Source organism: Lonchura striata, chromosome 10, assembly GCF_050655825.1.
Source record: "Lonchura striata isolate lonStrDom1 chromosome 10, ASM5065582v1, whole genome shotgun sequence".
Taxonomy (NCBI): domain Eukaryota; kingdom Metazoa; phylum Chordata; class Aves; order Passeriformes; family Estrildidae; genus Lonchura; species Lonchura striata.
Window position 1 is genome coordinate 18,512,885 of NC_140712.1, and position 27,182 is coordinate 18,540,066.

Genomic DNA, 27,182 nt, shown 5'->3' on the forward strand with positions numbered 1-27,182 from the left:
CCCCCGCGGTCCCACGCGCGGCCGGGCCCGCCCGGCGGGTACATTGTGCGCGGGGCCGCGCCGGGCCCGCTCCGCGCTCCAGCCCTGCCGCCCTGCCCGATCCCCGCGTCCCGCATCCCCGCATCCCCGCGTCCCTCATCCCCGCATCCCCGCGTCCCTGCCACCCCGCCACCCCGCGCCCGGGGCTTCGCGGCTCACGCAGATTGCAGCTCGGCCAAGCGGCGGTGAGTGTTTCCCCCCAGATCCGGGTTCGCGCGCCGCTGCCGGAGCCCCTCCGAGCGCAGGGCTGCGGGGCTCGGAGCCGCGGGGCGCGGATCTGCCGGCCCCCGGCTGGAGGGACCACGCGTGCTGCCCCCGGTACCGGCCCGCGGCTCGCTGGGGCTTCGGAGCATCGTCTTCCATAGGCAGGAAGCGGCAGGAAGAGAGAGGGGAAGACCTTTTCACTTCTAAAGCGGAAAAAAAAAATAAGCTCTAGCTATTAATCTCAAGACTGTGAAATTCGGGTGGCATTGCTTTTTGCTTTTTGGGTTTTTTTCCTCCTCTTTCGTCCCTTTATATATATATCTCAAAACTGTGCTCCAAGGGACACAACTTCCATGGCCTGTGATGAAATCAGTATTAAATCAGTTTGAACAAGTCTGTCTAGAGAAATGAGCAGGTTTGTGTGAGTGACTGAGCTGAGCTGACAGAGGAGAAAAATAGTTCTTCCTCCTTCTCCTGTCCTCACAGGCCCCTTTGTATTTAAAAAAGTTAAGAGCCTGTTTGGCAGTTGGGTTTTCTACATTTTTTTTGCCTTTATTTTCTTTATCTCTCCACTTGTGATTGTTGGGGTAAGGGGCTTAGACCAGCCAGACCTGTGCTTGGAAAATCTGCCCTCAGCTTTGCATAAGCAGACAGCTGAATGTTTCATACTATTCCAGTGGAGAGTCCAAGTGTCATGACTGCTCTGTTTTCCTTTCCTGGCAATCTCTGCCTGTGTTCTCTTGTGATCTGCTGGAGTGATTTCCTCAGCCAGGGTGCTGTAGCGTTTTATAGCCTTCCTCCAAACATACCTCTCTTTTTGTCCAGGACAGATCAAGAGCCACAACAAACAAACAAGCAACTCTAACCTTTATACTTTGACAGGCAATTTCCCTTGTTTTTCCCTCTTCCTTCCTGCATCTTGTGACACTTGTTTTTATTGAAGTTACCTTAGAAGCAACCCGAGATGTGTTCTGGTGGAGGCCAGCTGCTGCTGTTGGCTCTGCTGCTCTGCTGACAGTCTCCATCCAGAGTTCTGTGGTCTCCTCTACTTTCTTGTCTCTGCTCCTGAGCTCTCCTGTGTGTTCTGCTCTCTGTCCATCTCTCGAAGAGTCTGACTCCTTAATGCTGTGAGACCCTTTCTGGGGCCTCTCTGTTTTCCTGGTCCTGTTTTCTGCTGCAGATCAAATCTTATCTGAAAACATATTTTGTCTCTTTTGTGTCTTTAACCCCAGCCATCTGCTCTGGCTTATCTTTGTGATAAGCTCAAGTAAAGCACTTGGGAAGGAGGCATAGGTAGAAGTCTGCTCTGCAACAGGAAGGTGTGGGGTGGCACAAGATTGTCAGAATTAGAAGCAGAGTGCAAATTGCTGCAGAGTTGCACCATAATTTGGACATGGGAGACTGTAAGCAGCTTCAGCACTGAGAACTTAAATTTCCCATTCCTTTCTTGGCCATTTTCTCAACTATTTGAGGATTGTTATCTGAAGTCCTCCTGCCTCAGCATGTGTGTAGAGTGTGGTATCCTCTCATGCTGTGTTTGGGACAGGCTCAAGTAACTCAAGCAGGGAGGTTGGTGTCTCAGATGTGCTTTTGCAGAGGAGTTAAGGCCAGTTGAAAATGGTTTGGCTGAAGGAACAAGGCAAAATAAATTTGTGAAGGCGGCAGCTTGGGGACAGATGACAAGATATTGCATAACATGTATTCCAAATGCATGAAAATGAGCATGAGTCTGATCCATGAGATGGTTCTTCTGGCTCTGGAGGGAGTGCTGGACATGGTCTGGTATGGAGATAAGGAGTGTGTGCATATCTGTGTGTACATATGCCACATGTGGATTATGAAAGCATTTTTGTCCCCGTGACAGTGACCAGCCGTTCCCAAAGCCTGTAGGAGTTCAGGCCCTTCTCAGCAGTCAGGGGAAGTTTTAGGCAATATTTAGGAGGCGGATGAGTGAAACAGGAAGGGCAGGACGTGGCCGTCTGTGGAGGTGGAAGAGGACAGGCAGAGTTGGAAATGGCAGCATTACAAAAGAGTGTGGGGCAGTGCCTTGGCTTGGCCCTGAGTAGGTGGGGCAGGACAGGCAGGGCTGGCCCAGGCTGGCCATGGCAGCCAGGCTCGCTGTGCTCAGGGGCTGTGGAAGGGACAGGTTTGGAGCCATGGCAGCACTTGACCCGAGGGCTGGATTTACTCCCCTCTTTCATGGGTTGTAGTTGAATTGCAGTGAGTGTAGCTGGCTTTGCTGAAAACAGTGGCTGCAGGGATGCTGGCTGGGAAGCATTCAGCTGTAACAAGCCCCCCAAGCCCCCTGGCCTGACCTTTAACCACCATCACATCGCTCTGTCTGTGCTTATCAGCTTTATTTCCCCGCAGTGACTATTAGTATCACTCCAGCCAGAACACTCAGCTCTGTCTTTTCCCATTGCTTGAGCCTGGGAATACTGCATGTCCCATAACCACTGTCTACTTGCTGACCATTAGGCTTTGCAAAGACTACCGGTTTTATATGATAGCCTGTCACATTGTGGGGAGGCAAATTGATTACTGTACCACACTGGCAATCTGGTCTGCTTGCAGTATGTGTGTAGGATGCCTGGGGCAGCCTGGGCTGCTTCAGGGATACCACAGTGGCACAGAACTTGCAAGCTGAATGTATGGTTTGATGCTGTGTGAGTTCTGAAATTAAAAAAAATCAGAGTTTTTTTTGTTCCTTCTGTCCAGAGCCAGAGGGTAATAAGCAGTACCCTCTCTTGCAGCCCCAAACCCTTCAATATCTGACAGTGCTTTACAATCCAGTTGGGAATGGCTGTCCCCCATGCCCAGCAGCGTGAGGGGCTAATCCATTCAGGAGGCGTGAGGGCCTCCCATCTCCAGGGCTCTGAACTCCAGCCAGAATTGCAAATGAGCAAACCAAACGTGGCAGTTGTACCATGATCTCCTGCCTGGCAGGGGAGTGGGGAAGGCAAAACAAAACCCCAGCTTAACTGGCCAGGCCCAAAATTGAAATCCTGCCCTGCCAGCCGGCAGGCAGACAGACCTGTTTGGTGTGAGCATCCGTGACAGGGCTTTTGGTCAGCCAGGCCACTGGAGCACTCAGCTCTGCCAGCCTCGGAGCTGGGAGAGTGGGAGGATCTGAATCAGTTCTCTGGAGTCAGCAGCTGCTGTGGTTATTCTGGCATTAATTTGATGTATACCATATCTCATCTCCCAAACTCTCCCTGGGAAGTGGCATGTGGTTCCTGTGTTTGGAGTACCAAAGGCCTTTTGCCTTTGCAGCACATTAGCAAGTTTGGCTCGCTTGAAAAGGACTTTATCCTGCTCAGATGGGGCTGGGGTAGGTACTGCAATCAACTAGACTGCTCCCATTCTGGAGCCTTTTTGGGTATAATTTGATAGAAGGGATTGTGAACTCACTTGTCTTCTCTGCAGCCCCCCCATTCATTTTGCAAGGCGCCTGTGATTGATCTGGCAGAATGGGACGTATTCACAAGCAGAGCTGGAGGGCAGCAGGAAGGACAAAACCCCACCACAGCCTCTGAAATGAATCACAGGCTCTGAAAAGATCCGCTGGGGTTAAGGCGTAGCAGTGAAAAGCTATTGTCTGGAGCCTGGACTGTGGCTAAAAGCATTATTTATCTCAATTTGGGTAGTGGTTGTAGGAGGGCGTGGTATTCCCAGGAACAGCAAAGCCAGTGTGCTTAGTGGTGAACATGAACTTTATTTGATTGTGTCACAGGTAGCTCAAGAAGCTTTTTGGAGTATCACGCGTGCTGAGTAGCAAGTCCAATACCTGATCTGCAAATAGAACTGCAAGGATTGCTTACAAAGAGGATTTCCTACAGGTATTTTATTGTAGTTGGGGCATGGTTGCCTTTGACTTAGATGAGTGCATGTCATATATTTGAGGCACTACAGCTCCTTCTAGCATTGCTTTTGTGAGATGAAACAAGAATCTCACTAATTGGTTCAGTTTGGCAATAACGTTCTGATTTTCTATCAAGTGGCATTTAGTAAATTCTTGTGGTGGCTGTAGGCTCAGAGTAGGGCATGGGTTTAAAGGAGGAATGGTGGGTATTATTGAGGATGGGATATGAGAATATGAGTGGGATATGAGAATATGAGTGGAATATGAAACTCAGACTGAGTTTCAAAATGTTCAGATATGTACCCGGATCTTCTCCAGACAATCTGATTCCTGGAGCCTACAGAATTGGGCTTGGAAAACCTCCCAGTTTCTGTCTGAGCTAACAGAAGGAGCCTTTCACATGGTCTCTCTGTTTTCTGTCTAGGATGTACAGGCTAGACTATGAGGTGAGAAAATGAGAAGAAATGATAAGGATGCCTCCCATTCTCAAAGGTTGGGGCAGGATCAGAAATTCTGCACTGGGGGGGGATGGAGTCAGCTGCCTTTCCTTTGTTTGCCTATTTGCAAGTCTGGTTGAACATCAAGAGTTTGTCAGGAAGGGCAAACCCAGAGTGATACCCTCTGATTCACAGCAGTTACGTTGTCTGAATTCCAGCCTGCAAAATCCCAGTTGCATCTTTGCTGTGTTAGTCATCCTGAAGAGAACAGGATCAAATTTGGCTGACACAGGCAAACCACTAAATTCACTGGAATTGCTAGAGATGAACGCAACCTGTAAGAGAGCAAAGTCTGCATGCAGGCACACAGTGTGGACAGAGTGGAGGGCATGCCTGGGAGATGATGCACTGAAGGTCCCGTGCTGCCCACCTGGCAGCAGCCCAGACTCCACATTCAATGAACGTGGTGCTGCACTAAATGCCAGGTGCAATTTGAATTCCTTTCATCTCAAGCACTCTTGACAGAAGAGCATTATTAGTGTTGAGCATTTCAAGCAGCTCCAAGCTGTGTACCTGACGCTCCGCTGTGTTATGCAAGGACAGGAAAATCATCTGAAAACATCTTCACATTTGTTCCTTCCCCTTTCTTGTTTTTTATGTCTCTTCCCCACCATCCTTTCCTGTTTTCTGTTGGGTTTTTTCTGCTTTTGAAGCTCAAGCTGCCTCTGAGTACGTGAATGACTGCATGTAACAGATCCCCTTTCTCAAACCTTTTGATGGTCTCCAGTGCTGGGAAATTGCATCTGAAACACGACTGTATCTGGCTCTGTGTGTGACAGCATGATGCCTCACTGCTCTTTCTCCTAAGCAGTTTTGCAAGGAGCTCTTCCCTGTGAAGACAACACAGTAGGTGGCTTTTATATTTCTACTTTGCTACTCCCTACAGTAAAAAGGGAGAAATTGGTTCTATAGCAGTAATTTTGGCCTGGAATAATGCTGCTGGCCTAAGCACCAGGTGGTGGAGTCCATGAGAGCATTGGAAAGGAGCAGATATTCGGTATGAGACAGCAGGCACATTACTAATTAAAAGAGAATTGATCCCACCACTTTAAGGGAGAAGTTAAACTTTGACTGAATTCAAGACAATGTTTCACCCAGGGCTGATACTGTGAGATGGAGAGAAAATAAGATGAATCTTATGCCTGTTGTCACTGCCCATTCCAGGTGGATCTGCTTTGATTTGGAAGGAGTGTTTGTATGCTGTAGTGCAGCCCATGCATAGAGGGGCCCATACAGCTTCTTGGGAATGAAACTCTGCTGCAGTGTGAGCAGCTTTATCCAGGTCTTCTGAGCTGAGCCAGCAAGGAACCTTACTGCTTAATTATTTACTTATTTACAGCTTTAAATAGCTCATGGTTGAGTGTTGAGTTGGGCACAAAAAGAAATGTGTTCTACTTGCTTCTTCTCTCATGGGCAAAACAGAAAGTGCCGGCTTCAGACCATGGGACTTGGGATTTTTGTTGGTGTTTAGCCAGCCTTTATGATCTTGGGAGAACATTCATAAACCCTGTAGTTTTGCTTTTCTAAGCAGGAACGATTCTTGATCCCCTGAAGTCCCACTGGGGAGCATATTAGTCACTCTCAATTCTTGTCCCCTTGAAAGCAAGCAGGATCTCAGCTGGTGATTCCCTGCAGGTAGTGAATGAAATTGGAGATCTGTGGAGAGCCTGTTGGTTTGAGATGCCCGGGGAACCCCAAACCTGGCTAATTGTAGTTGATGTATCAGTAGCCTTTCTAAGCTATCCTCTCATGTGCAGATCTTTTGTGACTGGGCACAGGGCCTGATAACAGCTTCAAAGTATCTGTCTAAGAGGCACTTGGATTTTTCAAGAGGTGGTGGAGTGTCTCCTGAGGTTCTCCTAAAGGACCATGCCAGCAGGGCGCTGGAAGGGTGACCCATCAGCCTGGGAGGGAAAGACTTCTGCTGGGGTGTGGTCTGTAGGAAGCAAAAGGCACTTGGACAGGAGAGCTGTGGTTCTTCATGTGGGGTGTTTGGCCAGCTCTGTGCTTTTGTTTTTCCCCTTGTTCTCTTTGCAAGCTTTGTCCTGTCCAGAGAGACTGCTGGGGCGTTCTCTTCATGAGCTGAGATTTGAGGGGTCTTTTTTTCTTGAGCCAACTCCTTCCCTCTTTCAGGATTGCTGTCTGCTGTGTCTGGATGAGTGGAAGGATTTTCAAAGCAACCTTATCTTGCTCTGCTGGAAAAAAACCTGTCTTTCCCATCCTGGCTGTACAAAGGCTGCAGACAGCCAGGGGAATACTTCAGCCAGCAGACAGCATTGGATAGCTGTCAAAAAGCTGATGCCCCTCTGCCCTCATCCATATGGAAGAAGGATTATTATCTGCCTCTGCGTGCAGTAAGGTCCCTTTAAAAGGTTATACAGTAGATACTTATTTTTTCCATAACTGCCTTTCGAGGGAAAAGAAATGAATGCAGCATGGAAAAATTCAAGCCCCAGTTTGTTCAGGTCATGCCTTCTGCAGTTCCCATTGACATGGCTGTTCCAACATCAGCTTCCTGCATGATGGAAGATGCAGCTGGGAGCTCTGATAACCCCCAGGCTCTCACAGAACAGGTGGGAGCTTGGCAAGGGCCACTGACAGGTTGCTTTGTGTAAAGTACTCCTCATTCAGAGTGGTTCTGCTTTTTCTCTTCAGCTCAGTAGTTGGGTTAAGGGATCAAGGAGTGTGGTAGGGGCCAAATTGTGCTCTGCATGCATCTGCTTCAGAGAAGTGTCACAGGTCCAGCCTGCTCATGGCTGTAGTTAAAAATGGCTTAAATCGAAGCATTCCTGTGCACATCATGAAATTGTAGAAGACACGTTGCCTACAGGCTTCTGAGGTTTGTCAGCTGCTACATTTTGGAAGAAGCCTGCCAGATGAAGTAGCTGCTGCCTGCAGTTTCTGTTTGTCAGATATGGGTGAGATGATGCCAAGGTCTCTGGTAGACTGAGGCATGCAGTGAGGGGAGTTTGTGAGGGGAAGGATTAGTGTTTGCCACTTTTCTGCTTGTGCCCAGCTATGGCAGAATCCAAGAAGCTCTCAGCAAAAGCTGTTTGGGTGTTGCTGAAAACCACAAGCAAGGCTTTCTGGTGAGATGGCTGCACCCCAGAGTTCAGGGGCTGCTTTAGTTTCAGTTTAATGGTCTGTCTAGCCCTGCTTGTTTATGACCAGTGACATCCAGTGTCACAGCCCCAGTCCAGGAGAAGCCAAGTAAAGGGGCTTTGACTGTAGCCTCTTTAACTTTCAGAATTCCAGCTGTGTTGGGGCTCAGTTGGTGCCAGTAGTGTACATGATAGAAATAGCAGTGCTGGGAACTGGACTGCAACCTGCCAATTTGCTCCCTGGATATTTTTCAATACATATAAGATAGAAATATTATTTTCTTCCAAATTCCCTGGGATAGATATTTCATGCTGGAAGCCTGAAATTTGAAATATATGTGTGTGTGGGTGCACACATGTGATATATGTATGTGTCCTTTTGTGTATGTATATATAAAAAATGGCCTTGCTGCAGTTTTATATAGACATTTCAATTTCTAAATGACCTGGTATACCCACTCTGAGTAGGTGCTTTTAATCTTAGTGTCAGAAAAATCATTGCTGCCTTCGTGCATTCTCTGTGTTTGTTTCCATAGCTGTCCTATATAAATTGCTTCTTTTTTTGTGCATAAGTAAATCAAAGGTTAACACTGAATAGTTGACCTGAGCTGTGAGAAAAGAAAGCTGTAGCAGTGGCAGGGTGGTTTCTGAGGTTGTAGGAATAGGAACCTAAATCAATAGCTTTTAGCAGACTCATAAATGTTTCATTTGTATTCCTCGCTTCAGCGTTGACATGGGAATCCAAATAACCCCTTCAATTAGTGTTGTTCCTGCACTGGGTGTAGATGTTGGAAACATTTCCTTCAGATACACTTCAAAGTGCTGTTCCATAATGGCATTTTCCTTCCTGTTTTGGAGCCTTGCTTGTGCACAGCCTCCAGTCTCGAGTGAAATGAGCTTGTCAGCCTCTATCCAAGGCTGCCAGAGTTTGGGCCATGGACATGGACATATCCCACCCAAGTTCCCACATCAGTGTTCCTGCCCCAACTCAGAGGCTGCGTAGGACTTGTGGCTGCTTGGGCAAGCTGTGGTTTCTGCATGGAGAAGCACAGAGACTTTTCCCTGGACTGTGACACAGCCCTGAGGAATGAGTGAGGCCTTGAGAAGACCAACCTCAATAACTCTTGACAGCAGGTGGGGAAGGAGCAACATGCCCACAACTGTTTGTCTAATTCAGACTCTTCTGGAGGCACTGGAGAAGTAGGGGCAGGAAGCTCATGAGCAGAGCTTGAGTTAGGCAACTTATCTGGCCATCTGCCTCCTCCTGAGGTCATCCATCCATGGAGTGTGGGAGGGTTGAGGAGCTCCAGGTCACTGCCAGGTCAAGGCTGTGACCTGCTGACAGCCTGGGAGCATGGCGGCCATTCTCTCAGCATTTTGTGGTTTCCTCCAAGACCCCAGTGCTGGCTGGGGAGGACTGGGATCATCTGCAGACCTTGTGCTTGCAGGCTGGAAAGACCCTTGAGAAATCCCAGCCTGTGGAAGAGCAAGTTAAAAGAAACCCCATCCATGCAACATTAACAAAAATAACCCATCTAAAAACCCTTCCCCTACTGTCTTGTCTAAACAATGCAGTGACTGGAGTGAAGGTTGACTCCATTTTGATTTTTTTCAGGTTCATTTTTCAAACTGCAGGACAACTTCTGTATTTACTTTCTCCTATAAGAGAGGGCTGTGCATGTATATCTGTCTGTCTGTTTTAGTTACATGGGAAGCAAAATACAGCTGGCTGAAGTATTTTGGAGTAAATGACTTGGATTTTATCATCTAGGTAGTATTAATTTGATTAGTCCAAAGGGGTTTTCTTCTGCAGGTAAGGATTGGTATCAGGTAGCACTTAAGTGAAATAGTAGCTAATAAAAGCCTTGTGTTTGATTCTGCCTGTCTGGTAAAAAACATCATTTATGTTTTTCTTTTGTCTTACTCTGAATAGAATCTGTCCGGAAAATGTTTAAGTCACATGAGGTGTCTGGTGAGTTTTATTACCAAAAAGTGCAACAAATGGGATTGGTAAAATCAGTTCAAACTTTTGGCTTCTGCTGGTAATTAAATATTTTGTAAATAAAACCTGTAGCAGTTGCTTTTCCTAAACCTGCAGTAATCTACATGAAAATCAGAAGCCAAACTTAATTTCTGCTGAGCCAAGAACAGACCAATGCCCTTTATCCTGGATAGTCTGTTCTCTCTGCTGTTTTCTAAGGAAAAATAACTCTTCTGCGGTTTGCCAATACCCTCTGGGGGCTGTTGAAACAATCTACACCAAGTTTGGTGTGTGTTTGCCTCACTTTGTTGAAACCAATGCAGAATTTCCCCCTTCACCCTGCTCTGCCTTCTTTTTTGGAGGATGCGAGGGTGCGGGAGGAAAGGGCTGTGCAAGCCAGGGTGCAGGAGCAGCCACGGAGCAGGAGCCACTGGGATGTCACTTGGTGCTTTGAGATCCACTGGCAGTGTCCCAGGGTTGGATAACATGTGTTCTCCATGCCTTATGGAGAAAAGGGAATACAAGGGAGGACAAGGAAATAATGGTTTCCCCGTTTGTCTCCCTGCAGGCAAGAGCTCTGCCACCATGTCCGTCAGCGTCCACGAGAACCGTAAATCCCGCACCAGCACCGGCTCCATGAACATCTTGCTTTTCCACAAGGCCTCCCACCCGGACTGCGTCTTGTCCCACCTGAACACCCTGCGGAAGCACTGCATGTTCACCGATGTCACCCTCTGGGCAGGGAACAGGTCGTTCCCGTGCCACCGGGCAGTGCTGGCTGCCTCCAGCAGGTACTTCGAGGCCATGTTCAGCAACGGCCTCCGGGAGAGCCTGGATGATGAGGTGAACTTCCATGACAGCCTCCACCCAGAGGTGCTGGAGCTACTGCTGGACTTTGCTTACTCCTCTCGGATCATTATCAACGAGGAGAATGCTGAGTCCCTCCTGGAGGCCGGGGACATGCTGCAGTTCCATGATGTCCGAGATGCAGCGGCCGAGTTCCTGGAGAAGAACCTCTACCCTTCCAACTGCCTGGGCATGATGCTGCTCTCCGATGCTCATCAGTGCCGGCGGCTCTATGAGCTCTCCTGGAGGATGTGCCTGGTCAACTTTGAGACTGTTCACAAGAGTGAGGACTTCAACAACCTCTCCAAGGACACTTTGCTGGACCTCATCTCCAGTGATGAGCTGGAAATCGAGGATGAAGAAAAGGTCTTTAAGGCTGTCATGCAGTGGGTGAAATACGATCTGGATGAGCGGAAGGCTTATCTCCCAGAACTTCTGAGGAATGTTCGTCTGGCTTTGCTTCCCTCTGAATGCCTCAAGGAAGCCTTGGCTTGCGAGGACTTGATCATGGTGGATGAAAGGAACAAGCTTGTCCTAGATGAAGCTATTCAGTGCAAGAAGAAGATCCTCCAGAATGATGGGGTGGTCACCAGCCTCTGTGCCAGGCCTCGCAAAGCTGGGCACACCTTGCTGATCCTGGGAGGACAAACCTTCATGTGTGATAAAATCTACCAAGTGGATCACAAAGCAAAGGAAATTATTCCTAAAGCAGACCTGCCGAGTCCACGGAAGGAGTTCAGTGCCTGTGCCATCGGCTGCAAAGTGTATATCACTGGAGGCAGGGGCTCAGAGAACGGGGTCTCCAAAGACGTTTGGGTTTATGACACCGTGCATGAGGAATGGTCCAAAGCTGCCCCAATGTTAATTGCTCGGTTTGGGCATGGCTCAGCTGAATTGGAAAACTGCCTGTATGTGGTTGGTGGACACACTGCGGTAGCTGGAGTCTTCCCTGCGTCTCCTTCTGTTTCGTTGAAGCAAGTAGAGAAGTATGACCCCACATCCAACAAGTGGATGATGGTGGCTCCGTTGAGAGACGGAGTGAGCAACGCTGCAGTGGTGAGTGCCAGGCTGAAGCTCTTTGTGTTCGGTGGGACCAGCATCCATCGAGACATGGTGTCCAAAGTGCAGTGCTATGATCCAGCTGAGAACCGATGGACGATCAAAGCCGAGTGTCCGCAGCCCTGGCGCTACACGGCGGCCGCTGTCCTGGGCAGCCAGATCTTCATCATGGGAGGAGACACGGAGTTCACGGCGGCCTCCGCCTACCGCTTCGACTGCGAGACGGACCAGTGGACGCGCATCGGGGACATGACGGCCAAGCGCATGTCCTGCCACGCCCTGGCCTCGGGGAATAAACTCTACGTGGTAGGAGGGTACTTTGGCACTCAGAGGTGCAAAACGCTGGACTGCTATGACCCTATGTCAGACACATGGAACTGTATCACCACGGTGCCTTACTCGCTCATCCCCACAGCTTTTGTCAGCACCTGGAAGCACTTGCCCTCGTGATGAGGGGCAGGGCCTGGGGGCTTGTTTCCAGGAGGTCAATGAAGGTAAGGGTCTCCTCCTCTTAAATTAAAAATTACTGTCTTGCCTCAGTTGTATCTCCACACACCATGCTGAAGCCACAGGTGCTCATGAAGTAATTATATGGGAAGGGAACATTTAAAAATGAGATGCAGAGCCGGGAAAGAATAAACAGCTCTGCAGTGCTCTATTGTAAATTTAGATAGTTTCAAGAGTTCTCTTATTTCCAGGTGATCCTTCCAGTATCTTAAGAGATACATCTACATAGATGAGGCTCTTCTCCCTCTGCTCCAAAGGAGCAGTCTCACCCTTCTGTGGGGGAGTGGATGGGCAGATGAGTCCACACCTGCTCTCACCATGGAATACATCCTGTTCCCATGCAGTTGAAGGAGTTAAGGTTCCTAAAAACAGTTTTATGTGACTCCTGGGGGATACCAGGGCAACAAGTGCTTTGGAATGTCTCCGTAGTTTGATATTTTTGCTGATTTTCTGGTTGATGTATTTAGAGCTGATGAATATGTAGGCAAGCAGCCCTTGGAATGCCAGCAAATCCTGGTTCTCTTTTTATGCTCTCTGTTTACATTTCAGTGGGTAGCAGAAGCAAAAGCACAGAAGCCATGTTGCATTTGATGGTCTTGGTGTTTATTTATCACCAAACAGTTACTTGTTAAATCAGAACTTCTGAGACTTCTGTGTCAGACCTGAGTGGGAGGGAAGAGGTTTTGTAACCAGAAGAATGTGTTTATCAGTGTTTTGGGTTGTGTGAGAATAAGAAAGTTGGTGGAAACCCGTGCTGTTGTGTCTCATTCCGGTGCTCCGTTTTTCTCTTGCTCAGGGAAGGTGCTCCTGCAGTGCCCCTGGGACAGGGTTTCTGTTTCCTCCTCTCTCCTCCCCAGTGGGGTGTTTGGTTGCTGTTCTGGTTGTCAGTGTGGCTCCACAGGGCTTTTTGCATGTCCTCGCCAACCTGTGCTGAGATGCAGCTGGCCTGGCAAAGCCCAGGAACACTTCTCAACTTGCATTGTGAAAGCAGACAGTGATACAGGCAACACTTAGATAGCATCACCTTCCCAGTAAGTCAGTAACACATCTGCTAGCTCAGTGTGCAGGTTTCTCAGTGCCAGCAGCACACACAGCCCTGCTTTGGTGGTTGCAGCCTACATCCCAGCCAGCTGAAGGAGCTGGGAAACCCTCACGTATGGGTGTGGGATTGACAAGCTTCATTTACAGTTTTATTTGGAAAGTGGGGACTGCGGGGAGGGAAATTGTTCCACAGACTCATCAAAATCCACTTCACTTAATACAGGGAAGAAGGAATGCTGCCCAAACCCTCTAACACCCTCTCGCTTCCCTGCTTTCCACTTGGTGTGGTTGGTGTGCCTGGGAATTACCCAGTGGGTGAAATTGCTGGCACCTCCCAGTGATCATCTTTTTTGATGCCAGATGGGAACCAAGGAGGAGTTCCTGGCACCTCAGCCAGGCATTAAACCAGCATGACCACCTGCTTTTCTCAGGTGGGAAAAAAATCACCCAGGACATTAGGCTGGCCTTTGTGGAACACCTAGTTTTAACATGGGTTGGACAATCATGAAGGCAGGGCAAGAGTGGAAAGGGTTAAAATAAGACCTTAAATTGTTCCCAACACTGTAAGAAAATGGCCTTTCCAAATTCTCCTCCTCAGGCGTTGCCTAGCATCTGTCACAGTGGCTCAGTAATCTAATTAACTGTCACTCGGCTATTAAATATTGCAGTGAAGGCTGTGAGGACTCCATCATTTTCAGCTCAGGTCAATGGGGCCTCCCTTTAAGAGCCATCCTAGAGCTGACAGTTAATTTTCTCTGGTAGCAGATGCATCTGAATATTAAAGCCCAACACCAGCCACATGGCTGGGAGTAGGAATAGGGAGTAGTTCGAGATGGGAGTTGATTCTTCAGCCACTGAATAAAAAACAGTCTTCAAAGTCACAGTGATATTATTTTCCTCTCCTACATTTTTCCTTCCTACTATATTTGGGTTTTTCAGACCTAATTAAATAGCTCTGTGGGGGTTGTATTGATACTTCTCTCCCCCTGTAATCGGGAGCCTGACACAAGCACAGAAAATTAGGAACTGCAAATAAAATTGGTGAAAAGTCACTGTGTGAGGGTTTTATGTGCTGCTTTGGCTCTGCCTTCAGTCTTCGGTTAAAAGATCTATTTAAAATACATGCAAGCTCTTGCCAGAAAGAATGTCTCTCCACATGATTTTTCTAGATAGAGTTTTTTTTTTCTAGTTAATCTTATTTCATTTAGTGAGTGAATGTCCCTGATGTGTACATGCTGCCCACAATGCAGCAGCCACATCCCATGTGCCTGCCTTGGCTGTCCTGGCTGTGCAAAAACTGGGCTTGGGAGCCGGGGTAATTGGCTGTAGGATCCTATGGCTATGATCCAGTTCACCCCATTGTCCTATTGCAGGTCTGGCCAAAGGGTTTTCTGGTTTGCAGCTCCAAAGGAAGATCTCTGCTCAAACACCTGATTTGGTCCTTATGGGATCCTTCTTCAAGTAGGGATGCCCAGAAGGCAGGCTGGCCACTTTCCTATGGAACTGCCTCCCCTCACCTGGAAAAAACTCAGGAGCAACCACCCCTCAGAGCAGAGCAAGGTGGGCTGGTGGAAAAAGGCCTGGGCAGTCACATGGCAGGACACAGTACTTTGTACTCATGGAAAAAACAACCTTCCACCCATAAACTAGGCCCTGAAAACCAAGTAGTCTGTCCTTGACAAATGTTGGCCATAAACCACCCAGCCTGCTTTTTGTATAAAGCATAAAACTGATCAGCTGGAAAAGCTTCCTTGAGGGCATGGCCTTGGCCCTTCCCAGGCAGAGCGGGGACACGTTTCAGCAGAGGTCCCAGCACTGCTGCCAAGGAGGCCGTGTGACATTAATTTAGTGCTTATTACCCACTGTTAATTCCAGGGATCAAGTGTGATTAGCAGTATGAAACGTGAAAGCCTCATCCCCTCCCACCCAAAGTGGTGGAGCCATAGGGGAGGCAAAACATGACAAGTGAGCACTTGGCTAATACAGACTCTGTGTTGATAAGGACAAGTACAGCCCAGCCCGGGGGAGGGTGGTGGGTGGTTTGTCACAGTCCTGTGCAGAGACAGGTGATGGGGACAACTCAACCCCTCTCCAGAGGTGACTTCAGGCAGCACCAGGAACAGGTTCTCCAAGCTGCCTGTCTCCACATTAAAGTGGCTTCCTCAAACTATCTGTCCTGTGTGACACACTCATTTTTACAGAGTCACAGATGGGGGTGGGATGGTCACTTCAGATTTCATGGTCCAGCCAGGGAAGGTGAAATGGAAAAGGGAGTCACTGCATCCCTGTGTGCTGCCTCCTGAGCCTCAGATGCTCTCCGAGGGTGGAGATGTTGGAATTTCCATCTCCAAACAAACAGGACAACCCAAACCCTGTAGCATCAAGGAGCCAGGAGTTCCCCTGCCCAGAGGTTCATGATCAGGTGCTTTTTAGCTCCTGTAGGACTCTCCTCACAGTCTTCACTGTAGGGAGCAGAGGTTGGTGCCTGGGCACTGCTCAGGCACTGCTGATTCCTGGGACAAATCCAAAAGCTCAGAGTTGATTTTGTGGCTTCCACTGGAGCTCTTTGGTGTGCTTAGCTCCCATGAGGGCTGCAAGTGGCACCAGCAGCTGGTGCCTGCCTTTGGGTGGGCACTGAGTGAATGAGGCTGAAGGGTTTTGAGGCTGTTCTGAAAACACCTGAATTCTGAAGGCACCCAAAATCTGAACTTTGGCCCCAGAGCTCCTGCAAAGATTTAGGCCGTGTGCCAGGCCCTGAGCTGTATTTTGATACCACACTCACACTAGGAATTGGGTCAGCTCCGTGGCTTTTCCTGGTTATTATATTACAGCTTAGATAACAAGCCTTTTGCAAAGACACTTCTACAGCTGCTGCCTTCCATGTGGAGCAGTGCTTTCACCTTGCAGCATGCATCATCCACAGAGCCCTGCTCGCAGAAAGGCACCTTCCCATGCCAAGACCTGTGTACCTGCAAAGAGCAGCCCGAAAAAAACTCAGGATATCTCCTGGCTCGTAGAGGCTGCTGCTCACCTGCATGCTGCTGGGGTGGGTGGTTGCTTGCACCCTGCTGGAATTCTGGAGCCGAGTCACAGCTGGTTTCTCCCTGTGGCTCCTAGGGAAACCCATTTGCATGTGTATAATAGGGAGGCAGGATAAACAGGGATTGCAGTTTTTCTGCCACTGCTGCTCTTTCCATGTGGCTGGTTGTCTCTGAAGCCAGTTTATCAAGCAATGTTGGAAGGGAGTGGCTGGCCTGGGGAGGAAAGTCGATGAAAATCAGGCTTTTCCTAACCCTGGGCAGATGGAAACATGTGCAGTCTGACTTGGCCCCAGACTGTATTAATCAACCCCTTGGAAATGTCAATGATACAGATGTTTTTGGAGGAACCTGTGGAAAAAGAGAAAAAGGGTCTTTTTGTTTTCTCTGTTCCTGGGCCCTCCTCCCTGCCCTAAAAAAAAAAGAGTGAAAACTTTTTCCTCAATTTTTCATTCCCTTATCATCTCCACCAGAGTTTGCTACCTGGCTCTGAGCCCTCCCCAGGCAAAGGCCCTGTTCTGTCCTGCACAAGCAAAGGACACCCCAGCTCCTAAAGAAACCAGCTGCTTTCCACCCTCCTCAGGGAGTCGGGGTGGGGGTTACCCAGCGAGTGCCTTTTGTGGGGGCTGAGCTGAGCATCACAAAGGTTAATGAGCTTTCTCTTTCCTTCCCCAGATGCCAGAGTCACATTCATGTCCCCTCTCTTGCGGCTGGAGCCAGCACAGTGACCGAGAGCCTCCTGTCCTCCCGGCCAGGACTCCAAGGCAACTTCCACCTCCCTTCCTGAGAGCAGGAGTGGGAGCACAGCTGGATCCCCTCTGCCAGCATCACGCCAGGGTGTCACCAAGGGCTACCCAGCCCCGCCACTGGTCACTGGCCACTGAGCAGGGATGGAGCCGAGTGCACTGCCTTGCCAGGCTGGGCACAGCGGGCACAGGGATGGCTTGTGGGCTCCTATGGACCAATAAGGTTGGGGAGATGGAGGCTGCATCCCTCAGCAGTTGGTAGCCCTTTGGGCTGGGTAGCCCTCTTTGTTACTCAGCTGGGGACCTTAAGAGATATTAATATGTTTTTCTCTAAGGCAGTGAACTTGCCATTGGCAGTGTTTGCTGTTTGGGTGACTTGGAAGTGTTTGTTAAAGGGAACAAGGTGAGAGCACCTGGCTCTCCCCATCCTCTGGCCATTTCATGGAGGCAATGGCTATTGAAGTATTAAAACACAAGAGCTTGGGATGGCTGCCAGCAGCACCACATACTGTGACAAAACAGGGCAGATGCCTTTTGGATTGTACTTTGGGCCTTTTAAATTTTTCTCCCCTCCCTTTCCTCGCTGCTGTGATTTGGTCAGAGGCTGGGTAGCTCCCCACACACAGCTGCTGGGAAGAGCACAGGGCTCTGTTAGTGTGCCAAGGCAGCAGCACCACTGCCAAGATATTCCCCAGATAAAGCCCACTGCAAGCTCAGAGCCGGTCTGCTGAGCTTCCCTGTGCGTGGGTGAGGCTCTCATTAGCAAAGGAGCAGAAAAAGGGGTGCAGTGGGGAGAGCTCGTGCCTTGGGAAGGGGCACCATGGCTCAGCAAGGCCTCAGAAGGAGAGCAGGAGAATTAGGGCAGCATTGCAGGGTGGGCTGGGGAGGGATCCCCCTCCTTCCTGCTGCACCCCACACCCTGGCTTCCCCTTGGAGAGAGGTGAGCGTTTCTGAGCGTGCTGCCTGCCAGCGGTTGGGCTGAGGCTGCCCCAGGTCATCCACGCACGCTGGCTGCCAACTGTGTTTGGGATTATGCATCCAAGAGCTGTCAGCCCGAGACATTCCTCATTTTACTGTGGAGGAAGGCACGTGGATTTCGGCTGTCAGTGCAGGGATGCAGCTCCTGACTGGCCTCTCTGGGACTGGCCACTGCTGAGGACTGGTCCTGCACTGCCCCAGCATCCTGCTTCCCTGCACAGCAGATCTCCATATCCTCCAGGCTCGCCTCTCGCCCCTGGATGAGGCTGGGCTGTAGCCTGGCCAGCTGAATGATGCAATGCCATGAAAAGCCTTGACACAGCTTCAAACAGCAGAGGTCTTTTCGGAGCAGCGGGTGCCCGGCGCTGCCGGGAAGAGCACACGTTCCACACAGCCAGTCTGCCATCAGCTGGATGACGTTTATTTACATCTTCTAGTCTTTTTTTTTTTTTTTTCCCTTCAGCTGCTTGTGAACTTTAATAAAAATGATGATCTGGGAAACTGTTTGTGTGTTTTTCACAGGAGTCTTCATTCAGAAGTTGGATTTAGGTCTAATAACAGGGCCGAGGACTAATAACAGGGTTGGCACTCTGTGGGGTGGTTCACAAACAGCCTCCAAAGCAACCAGCCCAGCTGTAATTATTATTGCTTCAGTTCTTGGGAAACTGAGGCACAATGTCAAGTGTCTTGTCCAAGGTTAATGGCAGATCTGGGAATTAAGTCCAGGACTCTTCATGTCCTGAAGACATCATGTGGCTCTGTGTTCTACAGCTGCTCTCACTCAGCTCATCCATGCCATGGTTTCAGAACTTGCAAGTCTGCAGTGCTAGAAACATCTGCCAAATAGGTTGAGGGGCCCAGCGCAGACACAGGGCTCTCCTGCAGGGAAAGCCAGTAATTTCCAAGGAAGACAAGAAGGATTCATGCTTCTGTTTTCCTTATTTGCCTTCTCTTGGCAGCTGCAGCTCCCAAGAAAGAGGCCTTTTGACAGGAGAGATGCGCTTTCCAGCTGGAGCTCCTTTCCCTGCTCCTCTTCATGTGCATCTCAGAGGAGCACGCAGAGGTGCAGGGAGATTCAGCTCTGCTCTGGGAACACTGAGAGGGTTTTCCCTCCCTAAGACCAGCAGCTCCAGCTGTGCTCAGGGCTGGGACTGTGGGAGCATTGCTCGGAGCAGCAAATTGGCACCAGGAAAATTTCTATTTGCCTCCACCTCTTGTAGCAGGGGCTGTTGGGCTTGGGAAGCAAAACTTCCTATGGGTGTTATACAGGGTCTCAAAGGGATTTGGAGCCTGAATTTCTGAGCTGCAAAGGAGACTGGGAACCTGTTCCCTTGCCTGCAGGAGCTGGGTGGGCAGCAGAATTAGCTATGTGAGCTGGGTAGATATGAGTGTAAGACTCCATAGAAAAAGCTCATTAAAGACCCCTTTGAGAAACCAATTCAGGGTAGAAATTACTGTTTGATGAGCAGGAGAGGGGGAAAAGAGGTGGGGGGGATGTGAATGAAATCCCCTATAGTTTTGTTGGTTCAGGTTTTATATGCAACTCTGGGACTTTAAATAGCAGCTGGGGAGGCTTTGCGATAGGCTTGCTTTGATATGAGCCATGCAGAGGCCTGCTCTTTTGTATTTATTCTGGAGCTTGCCTGAGAGACAATTCAAAAGCAATCAGCAGCTGCTGTGACAGCAGCAACCTGTTGCTATGGAATTAGAAGTAATGAGAAATACAAAGGTTTCTTGGTTAGCAGCAACAGAATAAGAGGGGAGCAGGAGATAGAAGTGGATATAACAGAAAAAAGCTACAGCCAGAGCCGGGCTGGCATTTAAATGGGAGGTACAGGGGTAGAAATGTAAATGTGATTTGTTTTCCTTTTTAAAAGAGCTCTTTTGGCATCTCAGCGGGTCAGGCTCAGCTTTGTCTGGGAGTGAGCACTTAGGGAAGTCTCATGTGGTGGTGGTGCTGGAGCTGTGTGTTCCCAGGCTCTGGGGAAACAAGCCCACACTCTGTAGCCAGCCCCCGCTGTGGGGTGTCAGGAGCTCAGACATCTTCCCCGGGGAGTGCCAGGAGCCTGGGGGGCTCATCCCACACCTCCCCTGTTTTGCAGGACCCAATCCTACAGCAGAATTTGGGCAGGATAGAGTTCCTTTCCACCCTCTGGCCCTGGCTGGAGCCTGCCCATGAGCTCTCTCCAGCTGAGTTCCCCAGCTCAGTAACAGGGTGCTTCTCACTCTAGAAAGTGAGGAGAGGGCAGGGAGCTCTTGGAGGTGGAACCAGGCAGGCAGCTGGCATGATCAGACCTTCCCCAGGGCCTGAGCATGCTGAAAGTCCCTGGATGCAAAAAGCTGATGCTCCTGTGTCTTCTTTAAATGAAACTCATAGTGCCTTATTGGGTTTTAAATATGCATTTTCCCAGCCTGACCCCAGCTGCCCTTGAGATAATACTGCTTTGCAATGAAGCCCTGCAGGGAATTATCATCTGAGCCCACTCCCTTTGTCAGGTGAGTCAATTAAAAGCAGAGTAGCTGGTGATTTAATAGCTCTGGTGTCTGAGGGAGTCCCACATCCATCCAGAGGCCGACTCTGATATTTAAACACATAACTGGAGAAAAGAAGCACTTTTTTCCAGCTATCCAACATGTTTTCAAATTCATCCATGTCCATACAGAACACTAACTCCTCGTGTCCATGGCTTGTCATCTTCTCCTGCACGTTAATCAATGCCCCAGCCTTGCACATTCTCTGAGGGCTTCTTGGTCTCTGACCACTCTGCTTGTCAGAGAGCCGAGTCCTCGAAAGCCGGATAGCGTAATGAAATCTTCCTCTATGAAGGCGGGACGGCTCACAGGCGGCTTTATTTCCAAGAGGGTTTATTGAGGAACAGCAATTCAGGGAGCGAAGGGAAACAACCTCTCCGGGAGGGAGCTCGCTCTGAGAGCCTCGAACAGGGGGCGGAATCGGGATTATAACTGGGACAAGAGAGGGAGGGTCCAGGCATGAAGCGTTCAGTGAAGGAAGGCTTCGGGGGCAGAGTCAGGGTCGAGTGGCAGGGTTATAACCAATGAGGGTAAGGGGAAAGAGCGGCTTCAGGGAAGGAACCAATGGAGGTATAAAGAACAAAGAATTTTCTAGCACCAAGGGATGACAGACATACTGATTGATAACAGGGGAGGCGGGGAACTACACACCTGTCACCTCCCAGGGTAATTCGGGGGGACAGTTTCCCAAGTCCCCTCCCACAATTCTCTTTGCAATATATCCCACGTGAAATTGTTTTCCTGTTTCCCCATGCACCCTTTCCCTTGGGGTAACCCAAACAGGTTTTAATCTCTGAAGATGGTCCAGGCTCACAAAATGCCATGCATGGAAATGCTGCTCTTTAAACAGTGTTTGAGTTAAGCTTGCAAGAGCAGGAGAAACCTTTGCCTGCAGCTCCCTACAACCAACTGGGAATTTAAACAGGGCCCAGTCCCTCTTGCTCCAGTGCAGAGCAGGATCCTGGTGCCCTCCAGGCACAGGCAGTGCTGGGGGCCCCAAGGTGGGAGCCAGCACCAGGGACTTCCAGTGGGAATGAATAGCCAAGGCTGAGCTCATTTATTCTTCCTCACAGTCTCTCTTTTCTTTCCATTTCGCCACCTCCGTATTTAACATCCTGGGCTGTTGTGCAGAACCATCACCCTGTTTTGCAGCACTGTGACCTACTTTGCCACAACCTCCCGACTTCCTCGCTGAAACTGCGAGCTCGGAGCCCACCCAATCCATTCAGTGTTTCTCAGCTGAATAACAGATCCAATTAGGTGGAAAAAGCCTGGCTTTGATGCTGTCAGTGCCTGGACATCTCACTTCCCACTCCCCAGCACACGCTGCACCACTGAGGGCTGCGGCTCACAGACAGGGGCCCCTCTGTGTTTGTGTGTTCCCCGCCAAATGAATTTGGGGGAAGGGTTCAGGAAGAATGATCCTGGCTACTCAACCTGTCTTTTCATTCTTTCTGACATTCCCTGAGGACTGCAAAGCTCAGGAATCAAATAATTTGTGTTTTCAGTTCTGTCTCTCCTGGGAAGTTCTTTCCCAGCAGAAGCTGGGGAGAACAGTCCATGACCAGGGTAGGATGGCACAACTTGTGCTTGTGAAGAAGCACTTACAGCCAGAATGTGATTTAATGACTGACAGAAAGACCTGTCTCTCACTCCTGGCATCATACCTATCCCCAGTCCTGTGGATTTATCCCAAGCAAACATTTTAATTCTGCCCTTTACTGCTGCCATTGCTCTTCTTCTCCAGCACAGCAAGGCTCCTTACCCCCAGTCTCCAGGGTGCTGGCTGCACTCCATCATGGGGGATAGCTGGCTGTTAAAAGGGATGAGTAGAAACCAAACAGGGAGAAAAAAGCCTAAGGGCCACCAGGAAAAGCCCTTTTGGTTTCTACCTTTGTCTGGGTGGGATGGAGGCCATCCCCTTGCCCTGAGGCCAGCCCAGCAGCGCTGGGGCCAGCTTGGCTCTCTGGCAGGTGCAGGGAGGAGGGCAAGCAGCCTTCACTCCATTTCTGGGTCACGTCTGGAGGAATTACACACGCACACACAAACAGGAGCTGCTTCCCCATGGCTGCTTCCCAGCACCCAGCGGAGCTCCCGCTGCCTCCCGGCCCCTCTGCCCACGCTGCCGCCCCGCCGGGAGCGCGGCTGCTCCCGGCCTTCCCACAGGCTTCTGCTAATGACTCGCCGCTCCTGCTCGGCTCTAATTAGGCTCCTGTCTAATTAGGCTCGCTGGGAAGATGCGGCTGGTGAGAAGCAGTCCTTTGGTGAAAGGAGAGGGGAAAGAAAGAGCATCTGGAGAGGCCGGAGGGAGAGACGCCAGGCTGTGGTGAGAGGTCAGGAGGGATTGGGAATTGTCAGCTGAGCTGCATCTGTGCAAGGGATGGACCATAAAGGAACTGGAAACAAGTGCCCTCTGTACTGACATACAGAGGAGCGCCAGAGTGCAGGGAGAGTGGGGCTGGGGGAGCTCATCCTGAACCAGCACCCTTGGGCACCCCTTGGGAACACTTGCGCATCCCTTGGGAACACTTGGGTATCCCTTGGGAACCCCTTTGGAACCTTTGGGCACCCCTTGGGAACACTTGGGCATCCTTGAAACAGAGGCAGGAGAGCAAAGCCTGGTTTGAGGGAGATTCAAGAGGTGTGAAAGCAGCTTTAGGCAAAACACAAGGGACTGTCTGCCCATCCCTGAGAGCTGGGGTGCTCATATCAGTTGTTAGTGTCAAATATTATTTTCTACTTAATTTTTACATGGTTTAACCCCCTAAAAATCAAGACATTTACCATGTTTAACATTCCTCTAGCAAATTACCAAGCCCCAGGTGCCTTCAATGGCAAAGGTAAGTCATTACCATTCACCTTGTATCTGATCACAAGGCATCTCACTCACTCACTGCACTAATTAGGGTTTTGCCTTTCCTTCTCTTAATAAACTCTCCATGAATGAGTGGCCTGTCTGTAAGCCCCAGCCCAGCTTGCACCTGTGTCCTTCCAGACCTCCAGTTTCCCTCCATGAAGACAGTGCAGGACTGAAGCCAGCAAGGGCAGGGAAGGGGAAATGCAGATAATGCAAATGTTTAAACCGTATTTCCAAAGAGCCTCTCCTGTGCCTGTCAATACTCCTTTTAGAGGCTCATCCCATTCTAAGGATCCTGTATGACCCCTTTTAGGTCAGTGTGCCAGTGACAATCCATCCACATCCAACAAACCCACAGAGATATTTTGCTTTAACTTTGGGTGCCAAGGAAAGGCTGGGCAAAGCTGGGATGCTCAGAAACCCATCACTCTTTCTTGGGACCATGTAAATTGATTGATCCCTGTGGTCTGGAGAGAACATCCATTTCATTGTCTTGGCTGTGCCATAATGGCTCAGAGCATGGAAATTGTGAGCATATGGCATTATGGAAAGCTGGTTAAGGATAGTCAAATTAATACATGGAGGTATCCTGAAGCAGCAGGGTCCTTTGCTTGCTCCTCTGCCAAAGGCAATTTGTATTGCCTGCTCAGGCTTCCCCCTGGCCAATGGAAACAGGGGGGTTTGGAGTGCACTGTGCGGGACCAGAGAAGCTCAGGGTGCCTGGTTAGTTCTGCAACCCAGCCTTTCCCTGGCAGGAGACTGATCAGAAGGGATTTGATTTTCTCCATGTGGTTTGTCACCAGTAAATGCGCTGTCCCATCTCCCGTGACCAGTGCCTATTCTATCAGAGCAGCATCTCCCATTCCCAGCAGCTGTTGTTTTACTGCAGCCATGCAAAGGCTGGGGGTGCCCCAAGGGGTGCTTCTGTCAGGCATCCAGGTTGCAGAGCCAAGAGGGGCCACAGGAAAACGTGCTTTTTAAAAGCCATACTCAAGAGCTGACAGTTTGGGCAAAGGCTTCTATTGAACTTTAGTAAATAGGTGATCTGGGACGGCTGGGAACGCAAACAAAACCAGGACTACTGAGCAGCCGTGGAGATAAACCAACTCTTTCATCTCCTGTCTCACACCCAGGGGTGCCTGTCTTGGAGCCGGTGCTGCGTGACAGGGCGTAGGTGCAGGTCCACCGACGTGACTCAGGCTTTCAGAACAGCATGTGCAGCACCACTGAGAGCAGGGAAATACCAGGCACGGAGTGCACTGCTGCCTAATGGGGGCTGGCGTTCCTGACTCCTGCTGGGGAGCAGCACAACACCCCGAGCAGCTGACAGCCCAAAGCTTTGATCAATACCTGATATTTGGGGCTGTCTTGTGCCAGGTCAGCAGCTGGACTCGATGCTCTTTGTAGCTTCCTTCCAACTTAGGTTACTCTGATTCTATGAATACATTTCTGATTCTCCTCAAGCAATCCTTTCTCCTTCCACATTGTACCTCTGAAGACAAGTGGAGTAACAAATAGAAATGAAGCAATTCCTCTGCCTCAAAACCAATAAATGGGGGTGAAGGGTGCAGGTCTGGCAGTACAGGGCCAGCAGTGATCATTTCTAGGATCCAGCAGAAAATGGTTGTGGGGAAGCCTCAGCCATTGAGGGCCTCCATGACTTCTCTGGCATTATCATGGCTCTGTACTTCTGGCAGCCTCTCCTGCCTGGACCGTGCCTGCAGGCACTGGGAACACCATGTACCTTATCATGGAATCACAGAATAGTTTGGGTTGGAAGGGACCTTAAAGATCCTTTTTCCACCACCCCTACCACAGGCAGGGAATTTTCCACTAGACCAGGTTGCTCTAAGCCATGTCTGACCTTGCCTTGAACACTTCCAGGGATGGGGCATCCACAGCTTCTCTGAGCAACCTGTTCCAGGTCCTCACCAGCCTCACAAGGAAGACTTTTCTTCCTTACCTCACCTCCCCAGGGGAATCCTGGATGCTGGGTACAGCATTTCTGATGGGCCTCTCCTTGCAGGAGACGTGGGAGCACCAAAGCCACACAGCACCGTGGGTGAGATGTAGCATGTCTGGTTCTGTAAGCCAAAAGAACCTAAACCCTGTGTGTCCAGGATTTGTCAGGCACTGAGCTGTGTCAGGGGCTTTCAGGAACTCTGTGCCATCAGGCAGCACATGCAGCCCCCAGACTCCCATTATTGTCATCACGGGGCTGAAGAGGCACAGGGAACAGCTGTGGCACTTCCCCTTCTTGTCCCTGTGTGTGGTGGGGAGGAAAACCCAAGGAATATCACATGGCCATCTGTCCTTCAGTAAAATGCAAATCTTGTAAGAGGATGAAAATAAAGAGTCCAGTGGGTTCAAACTGGAATGGAGACGATAAAGGCAATGCAAACATTGATTACAGGTTGAGGTTAGGGCTCTTCATCCAGCCTTGGTGCAAAAAAGTCATTGGTAAAAATACTAAAGGTGTAGGAATAAATCAGGCAGAAAGCTCAGACTTAAAATCAAATTTATTTAGAGGAAGAATGACTTTACAAGAGGTTGATACTGATAACTAAAAAAGAAGATAAATAAAAGCTTGTTACAAAACCTAATGGTTTCTGGCAAGTTACAGAAAAACTGAAGAATTTTACAGTCAATAACCTGCTTACTTTTTACATAATTACAAATTAACATACAGCAATTAGGTTTTACCCTCTTCTTTAAAAATCTTTTTTTCCCAACTTTTTTTCTTTATGGGTTCAACATGAAAACGCAAAGCTTTTTTTTTTTTTTTTTTCCTTTTTTTTTTTAATAAGAAACAAACCAAAAGCAGAGGTACATCAGGTTATTATAATACACCTCAATGTTCTGGGAATTACTCAAGTGCATTCCATATTAGTACAAAATAAACACCAAGCTAAACTTTAACCATAGGCGAACTGAACTGGACATAGATTTTTATTTCATTTTTTTCTTTTGAGTCAGTGTTTAATATTGATAAAGAAAATAGTAGCATTACTTTAGAGCATGGAAAGGATGGATACCTATAGGCAGCTTAAATACATACAAAGCTCATAGCTGTATGCAAAGCAGTGAGTGTTATCCTGTTCCCCCCTCCCCCCCAAGCAATGGAAGCTGAACTATATTTGGGCAAAGCATCAGTGTCAGTGAAATGCACGTGGAAGGAAAGGGCACAGAGCCCTGGAAAAGCAGGAGCTGGTGTTACACCTCTCAAGACTGAAGAGCCCAGGTGTAGGAGATTTGGCCAGTTCAGCTCGCCTATATTTAAAAATTAGCTGTATCACCAATGAAGAATTGTGGATTGCTGCCCCTTCTGACAAATGAAGCAAGAGTTATGAGCAGCAGGGGAGGTTTTTTATTTAAAAGGGTGCCCTAAATCATGATCAATTCCCAAACCTGGCCAGCAGGCACAATAATTTCCAGAGTTCTGGTTAACGAGGAATGTTTTGTGGGATTTTAGCAGATACTCTCCTGTGTCCCCTGCCCAGTCCTCCCTTGCTCCATGCCATAGACATCCTAGACAGCTTCCTTGGGATTTGGCACCTGAAGAACCTCTTCTGACTAGGTGGCATGTGGAAGGACTGGAACTGGGTGTTTCAGCAATAGCTGTGAGATATCCTAGTGACTCAAGGAAGGTGCAAAGGCAATTGGACTCTCTGGATGCAAATCCACACAAGCTGATGACATTTACTGTGCTGCCACACCTCCAGAGGGAAGAGTCCACCCTCAGTGGGGATGACAGCACTGGGACGTGTCCCAGTGTCCTGGACAGTAAATATCCTGGTGCATGGAAAGGGTCTCACTTATCTGGATGCATCCCCTTACATCTCCTTCGCTCTGAGTTTCTCCAAGGAGATGGAGGGAAAACTGCTGGTGGGGTTG

At 49.3% G+C, this 27,182-nt stretch overlaps 1 protein-coding gene across 3 annotated transcripts; it reads left to right on the forward strand.

Annotated features, from left to right (window-relative positions):
• Positions 1-9: 9 nt before the first annotated feature.
• On the forward strand, positions 10-18,405 carry KLHL25 (kelch like family member 25). 3 transcript variants are annotated; one of them, XM_021530337.4, is made up of 4 exons: positions 82-224; positions 3,977-4,082; positions 10,253-12,083; positions 16,851-18,405. In XM_021530337.4, the coding sequence occupies exon 3, from the start codon at positions 10,270-10,272 to the stop codon at positions 12,037-12,039; it is 1,770 nt and encodes a 589-aa protein (XP_021386012.1). In that variant the 5' UTR covers positions 82-224; positions 3,977-4,082; positions 10,253-10,269; the 3' UTR covers positions 12,040-12,083; positions 16,851-18,405. The 3 variants fall into 3 exon arrangements, with proteins under 3 accessions (XP_021386011.1, XP_021386012.1, XP_085444484.1); XM_021530336.4 differs by lacking the exon at positions 3,977-4,082 and having other exon boundaries at positions 10-224; XM_085588358.1 differs by lacking the exons at positions 82-224; positions 3,977-4,082 and adding an exon at positions 4,089-5,448.
• The last annotated feature ends 8,777 nt before the right edge of the window (positions 18,406-27,182 follow it).

Excerpts from the sequence above, each read along its gene's own strand:
- KLHL25 (XM_021530336.4), top strand. The coding sequence starts at position 10,270 with ATGTCCGTCAGCGTCCACGAGAACCGTAAATCCCGCACCAGCACCGGC.